At 37.6% G+C, this 25,114-nt stretch overlaps 1 protein-coding gene across 1 annotated transcript in view; it reads right to left on the bottom strand.

Moving 5' to 3' along the window:
- Positions 1-15,543: 15,543 nt before the first annotated feature.
- The window catches only part of LATS1 (large tumor suppressor kinase 1), an 86,571-nt gene continuing 77,000 nt past the window's right edge, over positions 15,544-25,114 (bottom strand). Inside the window, exon 8 of the mRNA XM_053710629.1 lies at positions 15,544-16,215. Within this exon, the coding sequence (XP_053566604.1) occupies positions 15,709-16,215 (507 nt within the window). The 3' untranslated portion in view covers positions 15,544-15,708. The remainder of the gene's footprint in view (positions 16,216-25,114) is intronic.

Here is a 25,114-nt window from a genome sequence, read left to right as displayed (position 1 = left end):
GAGAAGTAGATAACTGGGGGCAGAATTAAAAGAATCTGTGACATGTAATTACCATATATAGCAAGAGATGAATCTGGTTTTTGATTTGTATCAAGTTTGGTGAGCTGCGTCTCACATAAGATGCCATGTTGTTGTTGTTTTTTTCCTTTTTTTTTTTTTGTTATGTTGATGCATTTATTGCTGTTTGTATGTTTATGAAAAGATAAGGTGAAAAAATTAATAAACTGACACTTTGTTGGGTCAAAAAAAAAATTTGGTTGTGGGGATTCATCTGCCACCTCTCTTTACAGATCAACATTATACTCCTCTACCATTACCTCTGCTGATATGTTTCAGTACTGGTTTGGCTGTCTGCTATATGTGGATAGATGTCTTCAGGTAAGTATATATCTTTTGTTAAGACACTCTCAGCTATGTTTGGCACTTTATATTTTTAAAGTTTTGAATATATATTGCATATATTTGCCATGATTCAGGTCTATGTTTATTTCCCTTTGCAGTCTAACAGTTTCAGCATGGAAAATTATGTTTGGGAGAAATTTAGTCCATTTTCTCTTACCTGAGGTTCCAGCTAGTTGTAACTTCGTTTTTTTTTTTTTCAAATTTTCGCGGGCAAATTAGGCTTGCGATGGCGCAAAATACTTCTAATTATTGCATCATTCGTGGCACAATTTTTTTTGGAGCGAAGGTTGCGGGTTGCGTTTGTTGTGACGCGAGTCACTTCATTTCTTGCATCTTTGTTGATGCAATTTTTTTTTGGCGCAAAGGCCTGCTGGTTATGACTCCAATCGTGTCATTTCCTGTTAACCTTGGCGCCAAAAAATGTTTTCTCAGCATTTGCGTCATCTTTGTTGGCGTTATTTTTGGTGCCAAAAATTTTGTTATATTAAGTCTCTCCCTCTTTTGCTCTCTACTTTCATTTGTTACAGAGGGCTATGATATTTTCTTTTGTTTTTCATATAAGCATTTTTTCCCATTCCTGAAACTGCTATTTTGTGGAAATTGGATATTTTGTTTAAATGTTATTTTTTATTTTTTGTTACAATTTTCAAGATGTCTCAAACTGATCCTGCTTCTGATGTTACTGTAGAAACTATGCTGCCTGTACACAATTTCTACCAAAGCTACGTGTGTATATTGTTTAATTAGCTGATTTTATTTCTTCAGCTCAAATATGTGGCACTTATGTTTTATTATTCATACTGATGTTTCTATAGTACATATAAATTTACTGTTTTACCTTCACAGTCTAATGTACATGATATTACTGTTGATATAAAGGATTATATTGCAAAACATATAGAGAAGGCAATGACTGCTATTCCGCCTTCAAATTAACGTAAACGATCTCTCCTAACTTCTCATAAACCTTTGAAGTTTGTATTGATTGACAGCATACTGTAGTATTTCTGCTGATGTGGTTTTCTCTGACTCAGAGGATCCTATTTCAGAGACTGATTTTGATAAATCAAACTTTCAATTGAATGTATTCATTCTTGATTAATGAAGTATTGTTTACTTTGAGTATTGAGGAATCTAGTCCTCTTGATAACAAGAATAGCAAATGTTTGAATTCTGTTTTTTTAAGCTTCTGAGGTAACTCTTGAAGGTTTTCTTATTCCAGATGCCATCTATCATATGTTTAGTAAGGAATCTAAACTTAGTGCTTCTTTTTACCTTTTTTTTCTAGGTTTAAAAAGCTATATCCTTTACCTATGGCTAATTTAGTGTTTTTAGGTAAAAGTCCCTTAACATGGGGCTATTACTTCTCTTGCCGAATGTACTTCTATCCTATGGAAGATATTTCTTATTTTAAGGATCCTTAAGATAGGAAACAAACTTCCTATCTAAAGAGAAGCATATTTACATATTGGCCATATTTTTTAACCTGCCATTTATATGGCTAATGTTGCTGCTGTTTCAACTTTTTGGTTGGACAGTTTAGTTATCAGATCTTGATTTGTCTAAGCAATGTTCTTTTACTTCAACATGCTAATCATTTCATTTATGGTGCTATTTTTTATGTAATTTTATCCGATAATAAATCTTTGTTTTTGGCCATTTTTACTAGAAAAGTTTTATGGCTTAAATCTCTGATATGGTTTTTAAATTTAGATTACTATCTTATTATTTTAGGATAGTAATTTTTAAAGGTTTTCTATTGGATTTTATTGTCTCCTCTATTACTGGGGGAAAGGGAGTCGTTTCTGCCCCAAGTTAAGAAATCTAAGCATAATTTTTAAACTCTCAATTGTTTTTTCATTCCGAGGCCTCTGGCTCTGATTTTAGATTTTTTTCTGAATTTGAATAAATTCCAAGCCTTATAATTAAACTAATTTCAGCCCCTAAGACTGCATGAAGGTGCAACCTTTTAACCAGTTCTACTGGTGTGTGTGTGTGTGTGGGGGGGGAGGCAGATTGAATTTATTTAAACACATTTGGACAGTTTCTGTTCAAATCAGTGGATTCAGTATATTGTTTTCTCAGTGGTATCGAATAGGTTTCAGAATAGAAACCTCCCATGGGAAGATTCTTTTCCATGTTATAACAAACCCTGTTAAGGCTCAGGTTTTTCTAAAATGTGTTTCAGATTTAGAGTTTTCAGGGGTGATGGTTCCAGTTTCTCTGCAGGAATTGAGTTTGGGTTTCTATTCAAATCTATTCATTGTCCTAAAGAAAGAAGTAATTCAGACTAATTCTGGATCTAATGTTTTCTATATTGTTTTGTAAGAGTCCCAACTTTCAAGATGGTGACTATTCTGCCTTTCTGTTTAGCAAGGTTACTTCATGTCCACAATAGACTTACAGGACGCTTATTTTCAATTCATTCAGACCACTATTGTTTTCCGAGATTCACTTTTTTACATAAGCATTACCAATTTGTTGCTTGTCCTTTTGGGCTAGGGGCAGCTCAGAGATTCTTTTCAAAGATTATTGGTGCCCTTCTATCTGTATTCAGAGAGTAGGGTATTGCGGTGTTTCTTTATTTGGATGATATTTGGTACTAGCTTTAATCTTTTCATTCAGCAGAATCTCACTTGATACAACTAGTGTGGTTTCTTCAAGACATGGTTGGAGGATCTATTTACAATAGTGTTTCTTGATTCCTTAGACAAGAGTCACCATTTTAGGTTTTGTTTGGGGCCTCTATAGCTTTGCATGTTGCACCATAGGTGCAGGGATTATTTTCAATTATCACAACTGGTATACTTAAATCCCAACACTTTTTTCTCTCTGATTTGGTGATTGGACTATCACCTTATTGTTCAGGGGGCCTCATTTGTTCATCCTATCTGGACTTTATTCTCACCAGATGCAAGTTTTTCAGCTGGGGGAGCTGTCTGTGAGTCTCTGACAGCACTTGGGGTTTGAAAACCTCAGGAGGCGAGGTTACCAATCAATATTTTAGAACTTCATGCTATTTTCAGGGCTCTTCAGGCGTGGCCTCTATTGAAGAGACAACTTTTACATTTGTTTTTTAAACAGACAATATCACAACAGTGGCATCAAGGAGGGACTTGCAGTCCTTCAGTTATGGAGGAAGTATCTCGGATACTTTCTTGGACGGTATCCAACTCTTGTCTAAATTTCTGCGATTCATATCTCAGGTATAGACAATTGGGAAGGGGATTATCACAGCCGTCAGAATTTATATCTGGGGGAGTGCCCTTCATCCAGATGTGTTTTTAGAATCTTGTTCAGATGTGGGGTCTTTCAGAAATAGATCTGATGGTCTCTCGTCTAAACAAGAAGCTTTCCAGATACCTTTTCAGGTCCAAGGATCCACAGGCGGAAAAGGTGGATGCTCTAGCAGTTTCTTAGTTTTCACCAACCTGCTTACTTTTTTCCGCCTCTGGTTCTTTTTCCAAGGGTGATCTCCAAGATCATAATGGAACGATCTTATGTGTTTCTGATAGCACCAGCCTGGTCTCTCAGGTTTTGGTATGCGGACCTTGTCAGGATGTCCAGTTGCCAGCCTTGGTTACTTCCTTTAAGGCCAGACCTTTTGTTTCAGGGAGTTTTTTCCATCAGGATCTCAAAACTTTCATTTTGAAGGTATGGAAATTGAACGCTTAAGTGTTTAGTCAGAGGTTTCTCTGACTCAGTTGTTAGCACTATGATACCGGCTCGTAAGTCTGTTTCTAGGAGTATTTATTTTCGGGTTTGGAAGATCTATATTTCATGATGTTTTACTCACAATTATTCTTGGCATTCTTTTAGAATTCCTAGGATTTTACAGTTTTTTCAGGATGGTTTGGATAAATGTTTTGTCTGCAAATTCTTTGAAAGGACAAATTTCTGCTCTGTCTTCTTTCATAGAAAGATTGCTAAACTTCCTGATATTCACTGTTTTGTTCAGGCTTTGATTCATATTAAACCTGTTTTTAAATCTATTTCTCCTACTTGGAGTTTCAATTCTACAGGCTCCTCCTTTTGAGTTTATGCATTTTCCAGACATTATATTACTTTCTTGAAAAGTGTTATTTCTTTTAGCTATCTCTTCTGCTTGAAGAGTTTCTGTATTGTCTGCTTCCACTTGTGAGTCTCTTTATCTCATTTTCCATCAAGATAAAGCTGTCTTGTGGACTTCATTTTAATTTTTGCCTAAAGTTGTTAATTCTAACATCAATAAGGAAATTGTTGTTCCTTTTTCGTGTCCTAATTTTAAGAATACTCTTGAAGGGTCTTTACAATCTTTGGATGTGTTAAGAGCTTTGAAATATTATGTTGAGGCTATTTAAAGGGACAGTCAAGTCCAAAAAAACTTTCATTTTTCAAATAGGGCATGTCATTTTAAACAACTTTCCAATTTACTTTTATCAACAATTTTGCTTTGTTCTCTTGGTATTCTAGTTGAAAGCAAACCTAGGGAGGCACATATGATAATTTCTAAGCCCTTGAAGGCCGCCTCTATTTCATTTACTTTTCACAGCAGGGGAGAGCAAGCTCATGTAGGCCATATAGATAGCATTGTGATCACGCCCGTGGCTAGTGGCAGACACTGCACTAATTGGATAAAATGCAACTATATGAAAAATAACTAAAAGTCATGTGATTAGGGGCGGTCAGAAGATGCTTAGATACAAGTTAGTCACAGAAGTAAAAAGCGTATTAATATAACTGTTGGTTTTGCAAAAAACTGGGGAATGGGTAATAAAGGGATTATCTATCTTTTTAAACAACAAAAATTCTGGTGTTGACTGTTCCTTTAAGATTTCAGAAAGACTTCTAGTCTGTTATTTTTTCTGACTTATTATGTTGAGGCTATTTAAGATTTCAGAAAGACTTCTAGTCTGTTATTTTTTCTGAAAATCAGAAAGCTTATGTTATTTCTCAGTTTTTTTGGTTGGGATTTTTAATTTACAAAGCTTAGAGAATTACAGAATTACTAGATCAGTTGTCACTTCTTGGGTTCTCAAGAATGAAGCTTCAGTTGATCAAATTTGAAAAGCAGCAACTTGGTCTTCTTTGCATACTTTTTTTAATTTTACCTTTTTTATGTGTTTGCTTCTTCGGAAGCAGCATTTGGTGGAAAGGTTTTCAGGCAGTTGTTTCAGCTTGATTCTAATGCCTTTGATTTGAGTTTTTTGAAATTTTTAAGAAAAATATTTTTGGGATTTAATTTTTCAGCGGAAATAACTTTTTATTTTTTCCCTCCCTCTAGTGACTCGTGGACTTCCACATCTTGGGTATTATATCCCATACGTCATTAGCTCATGGACTCTTGCCACTTACATGAAAGAAAACATAATTTATGTAAGAACTTACCTGATAAATTAATTTCTTTCATAGTGGCAAGAGTCCATGAGACCCACCCTATTTTTTGTGGTTATGATTTTTTTTGATAAAGCACATAATTTCTTTCATGTAATTAGCAAGAGTCCATGAGCTAGTGATGTATGGGATATACATTCCTACCAGGAGGGGCAAAGTTTCCCAAACCTCAAAATGCCTATAAATACACCCCTCACCACACCCACAACTCAGTTTTACAAACTTTGCCTCCCGTGGAGGTGGTGAAGTAAGTTTGTACTAGATTCTACGTTGATATGCGCTTCGCAGCAGGCTGGAGCCCGGTTTTCCTCTCAGTGTGCAGTGAATGTCAGAGGGATGTGAAGAGAGTATTGCCTATTTGAATTCAATGGTCTCCTTCTACGGGATCTATTTCATAGGTTCTCTGTTATCGGTCGTAGAGATTCATCTCTTACCTCCCTTTTCAGATCGACGATATACTCTTATATACCATTACCTCTACTGATTCTCGTTTCAGTACTGGTTTGGCTTTCTACTACATGTAGATGAGTGTCCTGGGGTAAGTAAATCTTATTTTTTGTGACACTCTAAGCTATGGTTGGGCACTTTTATATAAAGTTCTAAATATATGTGTTTAAACATTTATTTGCCTTGATTCAGGATGATCAATATTCCTTATTTCAGACAGTCAGTTTCATTATTTGGGATAATGCATATGAATAAATCATTTTTTCAATCGGTTCCTTCATTGTGTCCTAATCCTAAGAGTTCTAAGGAAAGATCGTTACATTCTTTGGATGTAGTTAGAGCTTTGAAATATTATGTTGAAGCTACTAAAGATTTCCGAAAGACTTCTAGTCTGTTTGTTATCTTTTCCGGTTCCAGGAAAGGTCAGAAGGCCTCTGCCATTTTTTTGGCGTCTTGGTTAAAGTCTTTGATTCATCATGCTTATGTCGAGTCGGGTAAAACTCCGCCTCAAAGGATTACAGCTCATTCTACTAGGTCAGTTTCTACTTCCTGGGCGTTTAGGAATGAAGCTTCGGTTGATCAGATTTGCAAAGCAGCAACTTGGTCTTCTTTGCATACTTTTACTAAATTCTACCATTTTGATGTGTTTTCTTCTTCTGAAGCAGTTTTTGGTAGAAAAGTACTTCAGGCAGCTGTTTCAGTTTGATTCTTCTGCTTATAATTTCAGTTTTTTTCATTATAAGATTTAAACTTTATTTTGGGGTGTGGATTATTTTTCAGCGGAATTGGCTGTCTTTATTTTATCCCTCCCTCTCTAGTGACTCTTGCGTGGAAGTTCCACATCTTGGGTATTCATTATCCCATACGTCACTAGCTCATGGACTCTTGCTAATTACATGAAAGAAAACATAATTTATGTAAGAACTTACCTGATAAATTCATTTCTTTCATATTAGCAAGAGTCCATGAGGCCCACCCTTTTTTGTGGTGGTTATGATTTTTTTGTATAAAGCACAATTATTCCAATTCCTTATTTTTTATGCTTTCGCACTTTTTTCTTATCACCCCACTTCTTGGCTATTCGTTAAACTGATTTGTGGGTGTGGTGAGGGGTGTATTTATAGGCATTTTGAGGTTTGGGAAACGTTGCCCCTCCTGGTAGGAATGTATATCCCATACGTCACTAGCTCATGGACTCTTGCTAATATGAAAGAAATGAATTTATCAGGTAAGTTCTTACATAAATTATGTTTTTTTCCAGTTTCTCTTTTTGTATGCTTTTTACTCCTTTTTATACACCTCACTTCTTGGCTATACGTTAAACTAAAGTATGAGTGAGGTGGGAGGTGTATTTATAGGCATTTCGAGGTTTGGGAAACTTTGCCCCCTCCAGGTAGGAATGTATATCCCATACGTCACTAGCTCATGGAATCTTGCCACTATGAAAGAAATGAATTTATCAGGTAAGTTCTTACATAAATTGTTATTTTTCAAGAGTGCTGAATTCCCTTACTTTTTTGAGTAAGTGTATTTTGACTTTTCTTTCATTTATTTAAAAATAAAATGACTGGACAGAAATGTTAAAATAATAAAACAAATTGCAAGAGTGCCTAAGTAGAGGCAAAAAATATTGAACTTACAAAATGTAGTAAAAGGTATAGAGAAGTAACTGCTTTGAACAATTGCTTGTGGGAGGCGTCATAGCAGGACAAGAAGTAGATTGTCACTGAGCAAATAGAGTGCATGTGGACCAAGAAACGGAGAGGACAGGCCAGGTGACTAATACACCTGTATTATAGTATTTTTATGATACCATAAGAAAAGAAAGGCTTTAAGAGCCTGGAGATCTTGCGGAGGACCAAATAAAGAACAGAGCATCAATCATACAGAAAAGGTATTCAAATAGTATCTCAGGGTTCACACCACATTCAAGTTGTACAAAAGAGTCTCAATCGTTTTGACAGAATACAGAAAGGAGGATAGAACATATTCTGTTTAAGAAAGTGGAAGATGCCACCTTGGTGAGGAACGCAGGAACCATATACAACACAGCCTTGCTCTTATGGAAAAATAAAAAACAGGAAAACAGGAATGCAGGATAATGGGCTAAGTTTAAAGACAAGATGTGGTGGTGATGACTACAATGAAATGGTTCTTAAGAGTGAGAGCATTCAGTGACAAATGTAGGCTGAAAATTAAGTGCCAAGACTAGCAAATTAAGGTCCTGTGAATGGACTGGGGCTCCAAAGAAGTGCAATAATGATTCAGAACCTGAAGCAAGGAAATGAGAGTGGTGCGATATGCAAAACTGGAAAAGCCAAGAAATTTCAGCAAGTTGAATCTTTAGGGAGAATTGATCAATACGTTTCAGGTACAGACCAAACAAAAAGTATTGCACATGTTCAAATTAGCATCACACATACAAGTAATTTTTTGGTGTTGAGAGAGAGGCTTATGATCTTCCTTGATTGCAATTAAATTACGACAACTTAATATATTAAACTGAGAAAAAATGGAAAAAAAATAAAAAAAAATTATAGGACAGAAATGTTTTATTTTATTATTAGATACATTACAAAAAAAAGATAAGACACTGGAGGCAAAAAGACATGTCAGGGAATGTAAAAATGTCATACATAACTAATACATTCAGAAGTACGAAGATTTGTCAATAAAAATTGTCAATGTTGTACTACAATGAACAAAAATAAAAGAAAAATAACCATATGTGACAAATAACACAAGATAGGCATTTCACAACAATGCATTGGCTGAAAATGACATTCACTTTGGTTTTGTTAAGTGTTAAAACAGGTACATTTCTTCCTCAAAATCCAAATTCTATTACATCCAATTATTACCAGGAGGAACTCATATTAAATGAGAGACCACTGTATTAGATTAGACTTAAGACATCAAGTTAAACAATAACAGCTGATGAAAACAATTGAAAACTTTGAAAACGTTTTTTTTTTTTACCTGTTAGCTAAACTGATATAAAAAGACTTCCTGGTAGCTGAGACAGCTATTGTAACATATATTGCAAAGGCACATTTATAGTGGTGGAAAATGCTTTTTATGAGAGTGGGGAACTATAGCAGCAGTGTTTGGGAACCCTCCCACCGTACACCAAATATCAAAATATAAATCTACAAAACAATTCTTTGCTCTACTCACAGCTTAGCTTTTGCAATGGAAAATGAAAATATTGCCTAATAAAAATGTTCCTAAAATAGAACACAGAGTTATATTGTACAGTTTATTCAAGAAGCAGAAAGATGGACAAACTTAGAAAGAGAAAAAGAGGGCCAGCCCTAGATTAAAGAGTTAATAGTAATAATACAAACAAAATATATTTACAAAAAAAAAGGTGTTTACAGAACGTGATTTATAAATACACTTTATAAAAAGATCAGGGAAAATACAAGAACATATTCAAATTTCTACTCAACCATTTTTTTTATTTTTTTTTTTAAATTAATTATTTGGTCAAAGCTAGGGAGATTTTTTTCCCTCCCCCCCAAAAAAATACTGAGTCTACTTTTAATTTACATGTCTTTATGATTATTTACAAATCCTAGAGATCAACCAATTTTAAAGGAATTAGTATTAAGTCTAAAAACTTGCTAAAGTGCAGACAAGCTTTAAAACACTTGGCGTCAAAAGTATTGTGTGCACTAAACCAGTTACTCAGATATTACATAGAATTCATAATTTATTATTCTTTTAAGATAATAGAATAACTGTAGAATAAATTAAATAATTGAAAACATTTCACCAGGGAAATGGAGGCAGAAGTACAGAGTAAAAATATAGAACTCTGTATATAATATATATATATATTTATATAAAATTATTTATATATTTATAAAAAAAAAATTGCATATAGATGCTTGCAGTTTAAATTAATTTGCACACTCTATGGGTAAGAATTGATTTTTTTTTGTTCTTGACCCTTAAAGTACTTTTTCTAAATAACTAAAGTACAAATGTTCGGCACTTCAAGGTATAATAAAGTAATTCCTAAAATAAACATGTTACTTTACAAAGCAGACAAACTGGTGTATAGACAGCGAATTCCAATTGTTTTAAAAACAGAAGCCCCCGCAAAAATGTTTTTTAATAATAAAATCAGCAACATAGTAAATAAAGATGTGCTTCAAAATGTATGGGTCTATGGAATGACTGATTTAAAAAAAAAAAAAAAATCATTGCATTGTGCATTAAGAACAAAGTAGATTTTATTATACATACTTTGATCTTGTGAACTGGGCTATTTTCAAAGACTGGGAAGTCGTTATATGCCTGGTGCTATTATGTAACGCTGCAGGTTTATCTTTAGGTTGATGCAGCATATGCCCAAATATGAAATACTATGTACAATAAGGTTCAATGAGTTTCTAATAGTCAACGATTCAAAAGGATTTGTAAAAGATGAACTGATCTAGATTCCCTAAAGTGAGGACTTTCCCGCCAATGAAAAACTTCTGAAGCTTTTTATCACTGTATTTTTCGAATAGTCTTATAAGTATGCCACAGAAATAAAACATGTTTCTCTCACAAGATAAATCTCAATCTAGTGAATATAGCCCAGGCAGATGAAGTTTTGCACTTGGTCATTAAGAACTTTGCACATAATTTTAGATCAGATTTATTTATAAACTGGTTTAGATGGTGAAATCACTCAGCCCTGCCTTCTTTTTTGTTTTGTTTTCCATTATCCTTTTCCAACAGAAATTTTGGACACCATCAAACAAAATACAGATTTATTTATAAAATATTAAAATAAACATTTCATAGGAATGCTAAAGTCACAACTGCAACATACAATAATCAGGGAGTCAAGTAAATGTACCCCTGTCTTGCTGTAAAATACTACAGTACTTTGTAACAACAATTGTATTGAAACAGATTAAAGGACCAGTAGATTTGCATAATCAGTAAATGCATGATAACAAGACAATTCAATAGCACTTAGGGATCAATCAAGCTGCAGCGGACAGGGGCCTACTTTCGCGGCCGTGTCAGCTGCAGCTCGCCTCTGGCGGGCTGAAGTCCGCTGTCGGAATTCAGCATTGCACAAGAACGCAACTGCGCTCTTTTGCAACGCCGCCCCCTGCCCGCACACAGCCAATCACGCACGGGCAAGAGCTGTCATCTGTTAATTGAAATTCACCACCTAAGAGGTGGCGAGAGGTTAGGGAAGGAGCGGTCTGATGACCGCTGCTTGTTAAATAAGGACTGCAGGTTTTCTTGTGAGAACCTGCAGTCGTAGGGGGTGGAAGGCTGGCGAAAGCCTTTGATAAATCGACCCCTTTGAGCTTAGAGTAGATTTTTTTTTTCTGACAAATTGCTTTTCTGCTCCTCCTGTATCATGTGACAAACAAATGCATATACATATATTTTGTGAATTCTTGCACATGCTCATTAGGAGCTGGTGACAAAAAAAAAAAGTGTAAATATAAAAAGACTGCACATTTTGTTAATGAAAGTAAATTGAAAGCATAGTACATTTCATTCATTTTTTTCCACTCCCTCAAACACTGAGGCATAAACTGTACACCAGACAGTAAACAGTAGCTTATGTAGGCACTGCATATATGTACTGCACACACAGTACCTGTAAAAGATGTTTCTGAAAAGCTATCTATAATCTATCTATAAATGTTTTGATGTTAGAAGGTTTTACCGCCTGTGTAGCCAGCATCCTGTCTTTAGGTCTGTTTTTTCCTAACTGCCACAGCTATACCACTTGTGCTCTTGACATTAAAATGGTTGCTGGATTCTGGGCTGACACTGGTGTGCGATAACATTATAGTCAAGAGCACGGTGGTAATAGCTGAGCCTGTGGGGGGAAAAAATGTTTTTGAAGAGGGACAGACAGCAACACGGAAGGAGGTAACTATTCACTGCTAGTCAAAATTAAACTTTCAACATTCAGATAGGGCATGCAATTTTAAACAACTTTCCAATTTACTTTTATCATCAAATTTGCTTTGTTCTCTTGGTATTCTTTGTTGAAAGCTAAACCTAGGTAGGCTCATATGCCAATTGCTAAGCCCTTGAAGGCCACCTTTTAGCTCAGTGCTTTTTGACAGTTTTTTTTATAGCTAGACCACACTAGTTCATGTGTGCCATATAGATAACATTGTGCTCACTCCTGTGAAGTTATCTAGGAGTCAGCACTGATTGGTTAAAATGCAAGTCTGTCAAAGAACTAAAATAAGGGGACAGTCTGCAGAGGGGTAGATACAAGTTAATCACAGAGGTAAAAAGTGTATTTATATAACTTTGTTGGTTATGCAAAACTGGGGAATGGGTAATAAAGGGATTATCTATCTTTCTAAATAATAAAAATTATGGAGTAGACTGTCCCTTTAAATATAGCGGTAAAAGAAGTTTTTAAAAAGCTACAATTGCTATACTGCATATACTCATTTGCAGGGTTTACATAAACTATTCTTCACTGTCCCCTATGCTGCATTTGCATGGCCCTGTTGAATGCTACAAAAGCCAATGCAGGATTGTATTAATACCAGGCTTCTTAACCACAGCAAAGGATACCTGGGTGTATACCTGGAATGGCCCGCATTTCAATAGCTGCTGATAAAATGAAAGTTTTAAACATTTATTCTGTATTCATATCTTTTGAAACTCTGTGCCTAATTGCTGCTTTTGATACATACACTAACAATTTACTCCATTAAACCAGATACAGTGTTTTATGCTCTCACATAAATAAAAGGATATGAAACATTTTTTTTCTTTCACAATCTAGATAGAGCATGCAATATGAAACAATTTTCCAATTTACTTTTATTTTCTATTTTGCTTTGTTCTCTTGGTATCCTTTGCAGAAAAGCACACCTAGGTAGGCTACGGAGCAGCAGTGCTCTACTGGAAGCTAGCTGCGGATTGGTTGCTCCACATATATACCTCTTGATATAGGTTGACCCAATGTTTTCAGCTAGCTCCCAGTAGTGCAATACTGCTCCTTCAACAAAGAATACCAAGAGAATGAAGCAAATTAGATAATGGAAATTAAATGGAAAATTATTTGAAACTGCATGGTCTATCTGAATCATGTCAGAGCAAAAATGGGTTTAAAGGGACAATGAACCCAAATTTTTTCTTTCATGATTCAGATAGAGCATGACATTTTAAGCAACTTTCTAATTTACTCCTATTATAAAATTTTCTTCATTCTCTTGGTATTTTTATTTGAAATCTAAGAATGTAAGTTTAGATCCCGGCCCATTTTTGGTGAACACACTGTGTTGTTCTTGCTGATTGGGGGATAAATTCACCCACCAATAAACAAGTGTTTTCCATGGTCCTGAAACAAAAAAATAGCTTAGAAGCCTTCTTTTTCAAATAAAGAAAGCAAGAGAACGAAGAAAAATTGATAATAGGAGTAAATTAGAAAGTTGCTTAAATGTGCATGCTCTATCTGAATTATGAAAGAAAAAAATTTGGGTTCAGTGTCCCTTTAACATCTCTCTAGTGTCCTCAGACCCAGAAGCTGCATTACGTTGATAACAAATGGATCCAAAACGGTTGGATCCTTGTATGTAGAGCTAATATAAGATACAAGTTTACAAAAAGTCTTGTAAAGTGAGGTGGCATTTACATGGGAATATCACACATTACCAATAGTTAGCTATTGATATACAATTTGCATTCAAAATAGAATTGTGACTATATCACTGAGCGTTTGTATATACGTCAATGGGATGTAACCAAGCACTTTCTATTGGATCTTGGGAAATAAATATACAATTAAATATTTCATAACTTTTCAGCTCCTAAGAAACACTGTATAATCAGAAGAATACTACATATTTGAACATTCTTTGAAGATTGCCTTTTAAGCAGCAATAAGAGGGTTGAGTAATAAAATATATATATATTTTGATTACATTAAATAAAATTTAGATAAAAAAAATAAAATAATAAAAAAATGAATGCTTTCACCATATTGTAAGTTCAGTGGAACTAATTTTAAAGACATAACCAGTCAGTTTCCAATTGTGATATATTTAATCCTTAAAAGTTACGTTCTCTAAAGTAATTAATTACAGTGCAATTTAAGTGCAAAACCCTCAATCTATCTTATTGATATATCCTTTCTTTAAAGGTTTTGAACTGGGGTGTCTACAATGTAGAACACTAAAAAGATCTTTATTTTCTGCGTATGTATATATATATATATATATATATATATATATATATATATATATATATATATATATATATATATATATATATATATATATATATATATATATATATATATATACACACACACACATATACATATATATATAACCACATTCTTATCAACATATAATTGTGTGACTAATTAAAGTGTGAGAACAAAATCTAAAAAAGTTAAAAAAAATTAATAAATAAAAAAAAAAAGTAAAAACAAGGTGCTGTTTATAAGTGTAAAAGGCATTTTGATCTGTAAAACACCAGCTGGAAAAATCTGCATAATTGATATGAGACATGATATTTTCCAGTGTATTATCTTATAAGTTCCACACAAAATATGCAACACTGAAGAAAAGAACTGATGCAAAATGCTTAACAGATAGCACTGAAAAAGCACTATGCACTCTCTCATTCTCTCTTGCTTGCACTGACAGTCTTAGTAAAATGGGTCATATTGAACAGTACAAACTACTGTCAGAAGAAAATTTTGAAAACGGCAGTCAATATCCACTATAAAGTATCACTACATAATTTACAATTACTTCTTAAAGAGTTGAAAATCTGGCCCACACTTCAGCACTTATTTTACTTTTAAAGAAGAGGCAGATGATGTACTGTATCAGAGATCATAGCGCCTGGAAAATGATCTAGAGATGTTCAACTGGCGGCCTTTTACACCAGTTTATGCTGCTCCCAGTAAAAAGCAGAAATAAGAACATGTGCCATAGTTTTGGTGCCACTGGACATTAATTAATATTATTAATTAATATTTCTGTGTTTAATAGCCATACATTTATATACAGCCCTTAAGTTATCTAAGCTATTGATCTGCGGCCCCCATGTCTTAGGAAGATGGCCATCACTGAGCTAGAGGATTGCACGCCAGAGGGTAAAAGAAGAGATAGGTTGACAAAGTACTGTTACAGTGCACACACAGCAATGCCTCTAACTTCCATTTTGCAACAAGCAGCATAGAAATCATCAGAATCTTAGCCACAGACAAAAAAAGGTCTGATTCGTATAGCCAAGAGTCTCTGCTGCAAAAATAAATACAAAATAAGCCATGGCAGTGGACAGATTTTCTGCTATCTAAGAGGTAACTTCAGATTTATATTATTAAAAATTGCTTTATTCGTGTTAAGTTTGCATATTACTGCAATGACTGGAAGTGATGCATTAAAATGAACGCACCATTCTTTAACTGGAGTTTCCATACTTTCTTACTAAATGACAACTTTTACACTCTAGTGAATCTGTTTGTATGGATATAATTTAAACATACACCAGATCCCTGATTGGGGGTTGTTTTCCAGACTGTTGGCTTTCTTCCTGTTGGAGTTCAGTGTCCTGAGAATCATCATAATCATATTCAATTGGTTTGGGGCAGTTGTATGGGTGTCCATTGTCATCAAAGAACCTCCTAAAAGTGAACTCATAAAATGCATGTTCAGGATGCTTGCCATTTTTGTACCATCCATTCAAAGTATCGTTCTTATTCCCATCCTTATCTTCATCATTCCACAACTTGTCAGGATCCACAGGATCAAAATTGGAGGTATCTGTGGGGTGAGTGATTTTTGGAATATACAGAGCAGGTTGTTGACGTAGGTCACTGGAAAAGTCTATATTTTTAAAGAATGGGTGGGCTTTAATCTCATCCACACCATTTTTACCCAAACGATCTTCTGGACCACGACAAAGTTTAACAATAAGATCTGAAGCCTCTGGAGAGAGTTTAGCTTGAGGGGGAATGTGAAGAGTACTTTGCCATTTGATTACCTGTGAAATGTAATTAAAAATATTATTCACCAAAGAATTACTAACATGTAAGCTTTAGCATGGACATTCTCACTGGAATTTTCCAGGCCTCCAATTATAGTGAATAGAAGTATTTACCCCCACAGCTAAAAGACTTTAAGACTAATAACTTAATTCCAATGTGCAAGGAAAATGGATTGTGTAGCTATTTTGTGACGACTTATGCAAAGTATTAGAGAATATAAAGGTTTAAAAACAGAATTTTCATTAACTATAAATAACAAAAGCCTTGATTGTATTAGTAACTACCCCATGCTATGACACACAAGCTTTTGTGTAATTAGTTGCATTCAAATGTCATACAGTCCAACAGCATATAAATGACAGCATTGTACCATCTTAGATTATATAAACATTTCTGGGAGACTGCAGAGTGTGTCTTATGAACATGTTCAAACAACATTATGAAGGTAAAGGAACTTTCAAAACCAAGTATTGGAGAAAGTTCTGGAAAACTGTAGTCAGCATTGGGATGCAAAAAAACAATTTAATGTTACCTGATAAATTTATTTATTTCTTGACACGGTGAGTCCACGGATCATCTTAATTACTGTTGGGAATATCACTCCTGACCAGCAGGAGGAGGCAAAGAGCACCACAGCAAAAGCTGTTAAATACCACTCCCCCTATCCACAATCCCCAGTTATTCGACCAAAGGGAAAGGAGAAAGGAAGTAATCTAAGGTGCAGAGGTGACTGAAGTTTATAGAAAAGCAAACTGTCTGAAAAACAGGGCGGGCCGTGGACTCACTGTGTCAAGAAATAAATACATTTATCAGGTAAGAATAAATTATGTTTTCTTTCTAATGACATGGTGAGTCCGCGGATCATCTTAATTACTGTTGGGAACCAATACCCAAGCTAAAGGACACGGATGATAAGGGAGGGACAAGACAGTTAACCTAAACTGCTTGAAGAACCTTTCTCCCAAAAGAAACTTCTGCTGAAGCAAAAGTATCAAATTTGGAAAATTTAGAAAAAGTATGCAAAGATGACCAAGTCGCAGCCTTGCAAAGCTGATCTACAGAAGCTCCATTTTTGAAAGCCCAAGAAAATGAAACAGCCCTTGTGGAATGAGCCGTGATTCTCTCAGGAGGCTGCTGATCAGCAATCTCATATGGTAAGCGAATAACACTCCTCAACCAACAAGAAAGAGAAGTAGCCGTCGCTTTCTTACTCTTACTCTTCCCAGAAAAGACAACAAATAAAGAAGAAGACTGGCGAAAATCCTTAGTCGTCTGCAAATAATATTTCAATGCACGAACCACATCCATGTTGTGCAACAAACGCTCCTTATGAGAAGAAGGATTAGGACACAAAGAAGGAACAACAATCTCTTGATTAATATTCTTATCAGAAACAACCTTAGGAAGAAAACCCAAGGCAGTACGCAGAACTACCTTATCAGAGTGAAAAACAAAAAAAGTTGATTCATACTGCAAGTCTGAAAGCTCCGAAACTCTTCAAGCCGAAGAAGTAGCCACCAGAAACAAAACCTTCCAAGATAACATCTTAATATCCAAAGAATGCATAGGCTCAAACGGAGCCTGTTGAAGGACTCTAAGAACCAAATTAAGACTCGAAGGTGGAGTAGTAGACTTAAACACAGGCTGAATTCTAACCAAGGCCTGACAAAATGAATGAACATCTGGCACATCCGCCGGGCACTTGTGCAAATCCCTTCAGGGTACTAGCAGAACCTTTCTCCAAACCCTCCTGGAGAAAAGACCAAATCCTAGGAATCCTAACTCTACTCCACAAGTAACCTTTGGATTCACACCAATACAAATATCTACGCCAAATCTTATTAAAAAAATCTTCATAATCACAGGCTTACGAGTCTGAATCATAGTCTCAATAACTGACTCAGAAAAACCACGCTTAGAAAGAATCAAGCGTTCAATCTCCAAGCAGTCAGCTTTAGAGAAACGAAATTTGGATGAAGGAAGGGACCCTGCAGAAGAAGGTCCTTCCTTAATGGAAAATGCCAAGGTGGAAGAGAAGACATCTCCACCAGATCTGCAAACCAGATTCTGTGAGGCCATGCCGGAGCAATGAGAATCACTGATGCCCTCTCTTGTTTAACCCGAGCAATGACCCGAGGAAGAAGAGCAAACAGAGGGAACCCATATGCCAGACTGAAAGTCCAAGGAATTGCTAGAGCATCTATCAGAACAGCCTGAGAATACTTTGACCTCGAGTCGTACCTTGGGAGCTTGGCATTCTGATGAGATGCCATGAGATCCAACTCCGGCTGCCCCCAACTGAGAATCAAGCTGGAAAATACCTCTGGATGAAGTTCCCACTCCCCCTGATGAAAAGTCTGCCTGCTCAAAAAATCCGCTTCCTAATTGTCCACTCCTGGAATGTGGATAGCAGACAGACAACAGTTGTAAATCTCCACCCACTGAATAATCTTGGCTACCTCTGTCATGGCCAAGGAACTCCGAGTTCCTCCCTGATGATTGATGTAAGCCACTGACATTATGTTGTCCGACTGAAACCTGATAAACTGGGTTGAAGCCAGCTGAGGCCAGGCTAGAAGAGCATTGAAAATTGCTCTCAGTTCCAAAACATTTATTGGAAGAACCGAGTCCATAGACCCTGAGCCCTTAATGAACCCCAGCCCAGCAAACTGGCATCCGTAGTTACAATCACCAAGGAAGGTCTGCGAAAAGAAAGTTCCCTGAGAGAGAAGATCCTGCGACAACCACCATGGAAGAGAATCTCTGGACATCTGATCTAGAACAATCCTTGGAGATAGATCTGCATAATCCCTGTTCCACTGCCTGAGCAAGCATAACTGCAGAGGTCTGAGATGGAACTAAGCAAACGGAATGATGTCCATGACTGAAACCATCATACCAATAACCTCCATGCACTGAGCCACTGACGGCCGAGGAAGGGACTGAAGAGCAAGACACGTATTGAAAATCTTTGACTTTCTTGCTTCTGTCATAAAAATCTTCAACTCTAGATAATCTTTAATGGTCCCCAAAAATACCACTCTTGTAGCCGGAATTAAGGAACTTTTTCCTAAATTCACCTTCCAACCGTGGGAGCGCAGAAAAGACAACAACAACTCTGTGTGGGAGTTTGCTAGTTGAAAAGATGGAGCCTGAACTATATTGTCGTCCAGATAAGGAGCCACTGCAACACCCTTTAATCTAAGCACGGCCAACAATGCTCCCAGGACCTTTGAAAAAATTCTGGGAGCTGTTGCCAGACCAAAAGGAAGAGCTACAAACAGAAAATGTTTGTCTAGAAATGCAAATCTTAGGAACCTGTGATGATCCCTGTGAATGGGAATATGCAGATACACATCCTTTAGATCCACTGTGGTCATGAACTGACCTTCCTGAACCAAAGGAAGAATGGAATGAAAGACGGAACCCTGAGAAACTTGTTTACACTCTTGAGATCTAAAATAGGTCTGAAAGTTCCCTCCTTTTTGGGAACGACGAAGTGATTGGAATAAAAACAGGAACTATCACTCCCATGTCGAAAAAATTCTGAACACAACGTAAGAACGCCTCTCCTTTTATCTGGTTTACAGATAACCTGGAGAGAAGAAACCTGCCTCTGGGAGGAAAATTCTTGAACTGCCACCCAGGGATCCTAAACATCTCAAACCCAAGCTTGAGTGAAGAAAGAGAGTCGGCCCCCCACAAGATTCATTCCCAGATCGGGGCAGACCCTTCATGCTGATTTTGAGTCAGCAACAGGCTTCCTGGACTGCTTCCCCTTATTCCAAGACTGATTTGACTTTCAAGATGGTTTGGACTGTTCCTGCTTGGAGGAAGAAGAGGAAGATTTACCAGAGAAGTTACGAAAGGAACGAAAATTACTCTGCTGACCCTTCTGTTTATTTCTTTTATCCTGAGGAAGAGAATGCCCCTTCCCTCCCATAATATCAGAAATTATCTCAGCTAAACCTGGCCCAAACAAGGTCTTACCCTTGTAAGGAATAGACAAAAGCTTAGACTTAGAGGACACATCCGCAGACCAGAATTTTAACCATAAAGCTCTGCGAGCTAAAATGGCAAAACCAGAAATTTTAGCTCCCAACTTGATGACCTGCAGAGAAGCATCTGCAATAAAGGAATTAGCCAACTTCAAAGCCTTGATTCTATCTTGAATTTCTTCAAGAAGAATATCTTGCTGAATAGAATCAGACAATGCATCAAACCAATATGCCGCCGCACTAGTAACCGTAGCAATACATGCAGCCGGTTGCCATTGATACCCCTGGTGAACATAAATCTTTTTAAGCAAAGCTTCCAACTTCTTATCAATAGGATCTTTAAAGGAACAGCTGTCCTCAAAGGAATCCCAGGCTTCTCCCATTCTCGTGAAATAATATCTAAAACACGATCTGGTATAGGAAAAACTTCCACTGAGGAAGGGACATCAAAAAACGTATTAAGTTTATTAGATTTCTTAGGAATAACCATGACTGACGCCTCAGTGTGATCCAAGGTAGCCAAAACCTCCTTGAGTAACAAACGGAGGTGCTCTAGCTTAAACCTAAAGGAAACAACCTCAGGTTCAGAAGAAGGATTTAGAAGAAACCAAGATCTCACCCTCAGATGCTACTGTAGTATCTTCCTCCTCAGACTTATGAGAAGAAACACTAGACACAATTGCAACAGAATCAGAAACCTTATACTTCCTCTTGCACTTCCCCTGCAACATAGGAAAAGCAGACAAAGCCTCAGATACTGCTAAGGATATATGGGTAGCCATATCCTGCAAGGAAAAAACAACCTGAGACGAAACACAGGGCACTGCAGAAGATTGGGACGTATGAGGAGAAAGCTGCGGATTAGCCTGAACAGGAGACTCCTGAAAAACATCCGCCCTGCACAATGAAGGCTCAGAATCAAAAAGTCTATCCTTGTAATGTAATGTTCTCTCAATACAAGAGGATCAAAAAGGATAGGAGGCTCAACATTAGTATTTAAACAGAGAACAAGCAACAGCTTGCAGGGCCCTCTTGGTCCATCTTATTCCAAAGGAAAAAACCTTAATCAATAAAAAATTCTAAGTTCAAATCAGAATTTTAATTAAACAAAAAAAGTTACTGTCCCTTTAAATTTTAAAGACTTTTTTTTTTACTAGAAAATCCTTAAATAAACTGCACAATAAATCTTGCAGCAACAATCTTTCACAAAATGAATGCAAAAAGAGACACAAACGTTATAGTCCCTGAAATTCAGACAGAAACTTAAATATAAACAGAGCAACAGCCCCACAAAAAAACAACAGGCAACCTCCACACCTCAGCAAGCTCTGCTGAGGTGCCTACCTGATCTCCTTGCTGCCGGAAACAAAGTCAGAAAATGATCCGGACCCCCATACAGCCGCACCGGAGAGAACGCTGAACCACCTCTAAGGAGCTATGCAACAGAGCTGCAACATCCAGGAACAACAGGAGCTAAAAGGGTGCCAAAAAAGTCCTTGCTATCTCAGATAAGCCCACCTATTGTGGGCGTGGCCTAACAAACCTCCAAGTAGCCATTAATTCACAAACAAAAAACAACATGTACACCAAAGTGAGAACATAATAAATTGAGCCTCCAAATATCCCCAGTGCCTGCAAAACTGCCATACAATAAACCGTTAATCTAGAGGGCTGATTGTATATTTAGACAGAATTAACTGTCAAAGTGCCTGGTTAAAAAACAGGGAAAGAAATAGGCACTTACCTCAAAAATCTGTCCGGCAGCAGGACAGCTCACTTGGTATGAGAGGGGCTTCCTACCTCATATGGACCGGTGGAAAAAAGAAAAGGCTGAGTAAACTTACTCAAACTTTCAGCCAAGGGCAGCATGAAATTACTTGGGAGGCCCAGTGGAGATTATACCCCACAAGTTCCCAAATGCTTAAAAGCCACCACTTGCTCTACTGAAGAGACTGACATGGACTATGGCTATACCCCAAAGAAAACCAGAGCAAACTTGTTCTGCTTAAAAATAAACTCTTGATTGAAGAATCAGACACCTAAACTTTACCCCTCCTTGCAACTGATACAAGCAATGAGAATGACTGGGGATTGTGGGTAGGGGGGAGTGGTATTTAACAGCTTTTGTGGTGGTGCTCTTTGCCTCCTCCTGCTGGTCAGGAGTGATATTCCCAACAGTAGTTAAGATGATCCGTGGACTCACCGTGTCATTAGAAAGAAATATCCTAAAATATTGAAACAACAGAATTTATGTTTACCTGATAAATTTCTTTCTCCAACGGTGTGTCCGGTCCACGGCGTCATCCTTACTTGTGGGATATTCTCTTCCCCAACAGGAAATGGCAAAGAGCCCAGCAAAGCTGGTCACATGATCCCTCCTAGGCTCCGCCTACCCCAGTCATTCGACCGACGTTAAGGAGGAATATTTGCATAGGAGAAACCATATGGTACCGTGGTGACTGTAGTTAAAGAAAATAAAATATCAGACCTGATTAAAAAAACCAGGGCGGGCCGTGGACCGGACACACCGTTGGAGAAAGAAATTTATCAGGTAAACATAAATTCTGTTTTCTCCAACATAGGTGTGTCCGGTCCACGGCGTCATCCTTACTTGTGGGAACCAATACCAAAGCTTTAGGACACGGATGAAGGGAGGGAGCAAATCAGGTCACCTAAATGGAAGGCACCACGGCTTGCAAAACCTTTCTCCCAAAAATAGCCTCAGAAGAAGCAAAAGTATCAAACTTGTAAAATTTGGTAAAAGTGTGCAGTGAAGACCAAGTCGCTGCCCTACATATCTGATCAACAGAAGCCTCGTTCTTGAAGGCCCATGTGGAAGCCACAGCCCTAGTGGAATGAGCTGTGATTCTTTCGGGAGGCTGCCGTCCGGCAGTCTCGTAAGCCAATCTGATGATGCTTTTAATCCAAAAAGAGAGAGAGGTAGAAGTTGCTTTTTGACCTCTCCTTTTACCTGAATAAACAACAAACAAGGAAGATGTTTGTCTGAAATCCTTTGTAGCATCTAAATAGAATTTTAGAGCACGAACAACATCCAAATTGTGCAACAAACGTTCCTTCTTTGAAACTGGTTTTGGACACAGAGAAGGTACGATAATCTCCTGGTTAATGTTTTTGTTAGAAACAACTTTTGGAAGAAAACCAGGTTTAGTACGTAAAACCACCTTATCTGCATGGAACACCAGATAAGGAGGAGAACACTGCAGAGCAGATAATTCTGAGACTCTTCTAGCAGAAGAAATCGCAACTAAAAACAAAACTTTCCAAGATAATAACTTAATATCAACGGAATGTAAGGGTTCAAACGGAACCCCCTGAAGAACTGAAAGAACTAAATTGAGACTCCAAGGAGGAGTCAAAGGTTTGTAAACAGGCTTGATTCTAACCAGAGCCTGAACAAAGGCTTGAACATCTGGCACAGCTGCCAGCTTTTTGTGAAGTAATACCGACAAGGCAGAAATCTGTCCCTTCAGGGAACTTGCAGATAATCCTTTTTCCAATCCTTCTTGAAGGAAGGATAGAATCCTAGGAATCTTAACCTTGTCCCAAGGGAATCCTTTAGATTCACACCAACAGATAAATTTTTTCCAAATTTTGTGGTAAATCTTTCTAGTCACAGGCTTTCTGGCCTGAACAAGAGTATCGATCACAGAATCTGAGAATCCTCGCTTCGATAAAATCAAGCGTTCAATCTCCAAGCAGTCAGCTGGAGTGAAACCAGATTCGGATGTTCGAACGGACCCTGAACAAGAAGGTCTCGTCTCAAAGGTAGCTTCCAAGGTGGAGCCGATGACATATTCACCAGGTCTGCATACCAAGTCCTGCGTGGCCACGCAGGAGCTATCAAGATCACCGACGCCCTCTCCTGCTTGATCCTGGCTATCAGCCTGGGGATGAGAGGAAATGGCGGGAACACATAAGCTAGTTTGAAGGTCCAAGGTGCTACTAGTGCATCCACTAGAGCCGCCTTGGGATCCCTGGATCTGGCCCCGTAGCAAGGAACTTTGAAGTTCTGACGAGAGGCCATCAGATCCATGTCTGGAATGCCCCACAGGTGAGTGACTTGGGCAAAGATTTCCGGATGGAGTTCCCACTCCCCCGGATGCAATGTCTGACGACTCAGAAAATCCGCTTCCCAATTTTCCACTCCTGGGATGTGGATAGCAGACAGGTGGCAGGAGTGAGACTCCGCCCAAAGAATAATTTTGGTTACTTCTTCCATCGCTAGGGAACTCCTTGTTCCCCCCTGATGGTTGATGTACGCAACAGTCGTCATGTTGTCTGATTGAAACCGTATGAACCTGGTCCTCGCAAGCTGGGGCCAGGCCTGGAGCGCATTGAATATCGCTCTCAGTTCCAGAATATTTATCGGTAGAAGAGATTCTTCCCGAGACCAAAGACCCTGAGCTTTCAGGGATCCCCAGACCGCGCCCCAGCCTATCAGACTGGCGTCGGTCGTGACAATGACCCACTCTGGTCTGTGGAACATCATCCCTTGAGACAGATTGTCCAGGGACAGCCACCAACGGAGTGAGTCTCTGGTCCTCTGATTTACTTGTATCTTCGGAGACAAGTCTGTATAGTCCCCATTCCACTGACTGAGCATGCACAGTTGTAATGGTCTTAGATGAATGCGCGCAAAAGGAACTATGTCCATCGCCGCCACCATCAACCCGATCACTTCCATGCACTGAGCTATGGAAGGAAGAGGAACGGAATGAAGTATCCGACAAGAGTCCAGAAGCTTTATTTTTCTGGCCTCTGTTAGAAAGATCATCATTTCTAAGGAGTCTATAATTGTTCCCAAGAAGGGAACCCTTGTTGACGGGGATAGAGAACTCTTTTCCACGTTCACTTTCCAGCCGTGAGATCTGAGAAA

This window comes from Bombina bombina, chromosome 4 (assembly GCF_027579735.1).
Source record: "Bombina bombina isolate aBomBom1 chromosome 4, aBomBom1.pri, whole genome shotgun sequence".
NCBI classification, from domain to species: Eukaryota; Metazoa; Chordata; class Amphibia; order Anura; family Bombinatoridae; genus Bombina; species Bombina bombina.
This window is presented reverse-complemented; position numbering and strand designations above follow the sequence as displayed.